A 2,139-nucleotide genomic window follows, 5' to 3' on the forward strand; every position below is an offset into this window, starting at 1 on the left:
TTTTTTTTTTTTTCACATAATGGAATTCTTACATAAAGAGTTAGGATAATGAAAAACATATACAATTGTTACAAAAAGGTGGAGAGAAAAAAAACCGAAGAGGAATTTTACATCATCTCTTATATATTAGGAACATTGAAAAAACAATAACCTTATTTTTGTAAGTTAATTACAACCAAACTAGCTGATGTGTCACTCTATTAAGCTCTCTCAACTTAAATACGTAACTACTCTTTAATTTTTTTTGACCAATGGCTTTCATATATTATAATAGAAACAAAAAACGTTTTACAAGCCCATGTATATATAACATGACTATAGTCCCACCCATAGTTTTAACCCATACCCAAATAAGAAGATCAGAATCTGGCCCGAAGCCCATTAGCTAGTTAAGACGCTTCCACTTTCAAACATGAGTCGAGAACCAAAGCTGCATGTATCTCGAAGATTCCGCCGGGGATTTCTGTCTGAAGCTCGAAATACGATCGGTGATCTGACGAATGATGAGAGGAATAACAACATCTGAAGAACGGAATTGTTGTGTGTGCAATCTTTTATTTCTCTCCTGCCAAATCCAATAAATTCCCGCTTGCCAACAGAGTAGAGTAAGTCTTTTTGTGTATTTGCTACCTTGGAGTGATTGCATCTGGATCATTGTCTGATCCCAGTCTAATTGTGGTTGCAGGTTGCATCTCCTAGCTACTTCCTCCCAAACTGCCCCGCTAAAAGGGCATCGATAGAATAGGTGATCCCGGGATTCTGGCGCCTGATTGCAGAGTAAGCAGGTTGCATCTGTCTGGAGCCCCCAGCTACGAAGACGATCCCTAGTTGGACAGCGGTTTAGAACGAACAGCCATGTTAAAAAGCTGTGGCGCGGGATCCCTTTAGCATTCCATACAGATTGATCCCACGGTACTTGAGTTTCATGCCCTCTTAGTTGTCGATAAACCTTATTTGTACTATATTTAAGAGATCGCTTATCATCAACCACCCACTCATAGGAATCTTCTTCTTCAGTCAGTGTTAGGGATGTGAGGTAGATATGAAGCTGTACCATGCTTTCAGAACGCGCCGGAGGAAGCGTCCAGTTGCCGGCAACAAGAAGATCAGATACCGTGGAGTTGAGGGTAATGCCCATTCTAGAAGGTTGATCTGATAGTATGAAGTGCGAGAGCTTCCCGAAAGGAGTCCAGTTGTCTGACCAGAATCTACATGACTCTCCATTACCCACTTTCAGCTTTATCCAGGTATAAACCTCATCGCGTAGCTTAAACAACTTATTAGCTAGCCAGGAGTTAGTTGTTGTAGGCTTCATAGTCCAAAAATTGGACAGAGAACCCTTTAGGACTTCAGTCTTAAACCATCCCACCTATATCGAACCTGCTTGAAAAAACAGAAGCCATATTAGCTTGATACAACACGCTTTGTTCCAAGTTTTCAGATCCTTTACTCCCAACCCCCCGCAAGATTTATCCTTAGTGACAGTTTCCCATGAGACTTTAGCTGAATGGTGAGCGTCCATCTTTCCTTTCCATAGGAACAAACCACATAGAGAATTGATTCGTTTCACGCAAGCTTTAGGCAAAATGAAAGTTGAACACCAGAAGTTATTGATACCAGCAATGACCGTTTTTATTAGTAGCAATCTTCCGGCAAAAGATAGAGTCTTGACACTCCATGAAGAGAACTTGGCTTTAACTTGCTGAATGAGGAACTCACAATTCGCAATTGTTAACTTTTTTGTGCAGAGAGGAACCCCTAGATATCGCACCGGTAACGTTCCATTTGGCATGCCGGTAGAAGCTTAGATAGCATCAATTTCCTGTTGAGACAGACCTGAAGCATAGAAGGAAGACTTCTGGACACTCACCGCTAACCCTGACCTGAACTCAAATTCTTTAAGAACCTGCAACACATTCTGCACCGAGTCAATCGAACCATCCATGAAAATCAATAGATCATCCGCAAAGCACAAGTGAGTGAGCTTCGACTTGCTGCACTTATGGTGATATTTAATCTTCAGATCAGCTGCCGCTTTGTTCAACATCAGAGAGAGGATATTCATTGCGATTACAAAGAGATAGGGAGATAAGGGATCACCCTGTCGCAAACCTCTCTTCCCTTTAAAGTAGCCATGTA

At 41.4% G+C, this 2,139-nt stretch overlaps 1 protein-coding gene across 1 annotated transcript; it reads right to left on the minus strand.

Annotated features, from left to right (window-relative positions):
- Positions 1-389: 389 nt before the first annotated feature.
- On the minus strand, positions 390-1,315 carry LOC106309105. The gene is made up of 2 exons (XM_013746174.1): positions 631-1,315; positions 390-493 (listed from the first exon to the last, which is right to left on the minus strand). Exons 1-2 carry the CDS (start codon positions 1,313-1,315, stop codon positions 390-392), a joined length of 789 nt encoding a protein of 262 aa, XP_013601628.1.
- Between the last annotated feature and the right edge of the window lie 824 nt (positions 1,316-2,139).

This window comes from Brassica oleracea, chromosome C8 (assembly GCF_000695525.1).
Source record: "Brassica oleracea var. oleracea cultivar TO1000 chromosome C8, BOL, whole genome shotgun sequence".
In the NCBI taxonomy this organism is placed as follows: Eukaryota; Viridiplantae; Streptophyta; class Magnoliopsida; order Brassicales; family Brassicaceae; genus Brassica; species Brassica oleracea.

Coding starts and splice junctions, on each gene's coding strand:
- LOC106309105 (XM_013746174.1), bottom strand. CDS start 1,315: ATGAAGCCTACAACAACTAACTCCTGGCTAGCTAATAAGTTGTTTAAG. Junction 494..630: donor CCAGATGCAATCACTCCAAG/GTAGCAAATACA, acceptor ATCATTCGTCAG/ATCACCGATCGTATTTCGAG.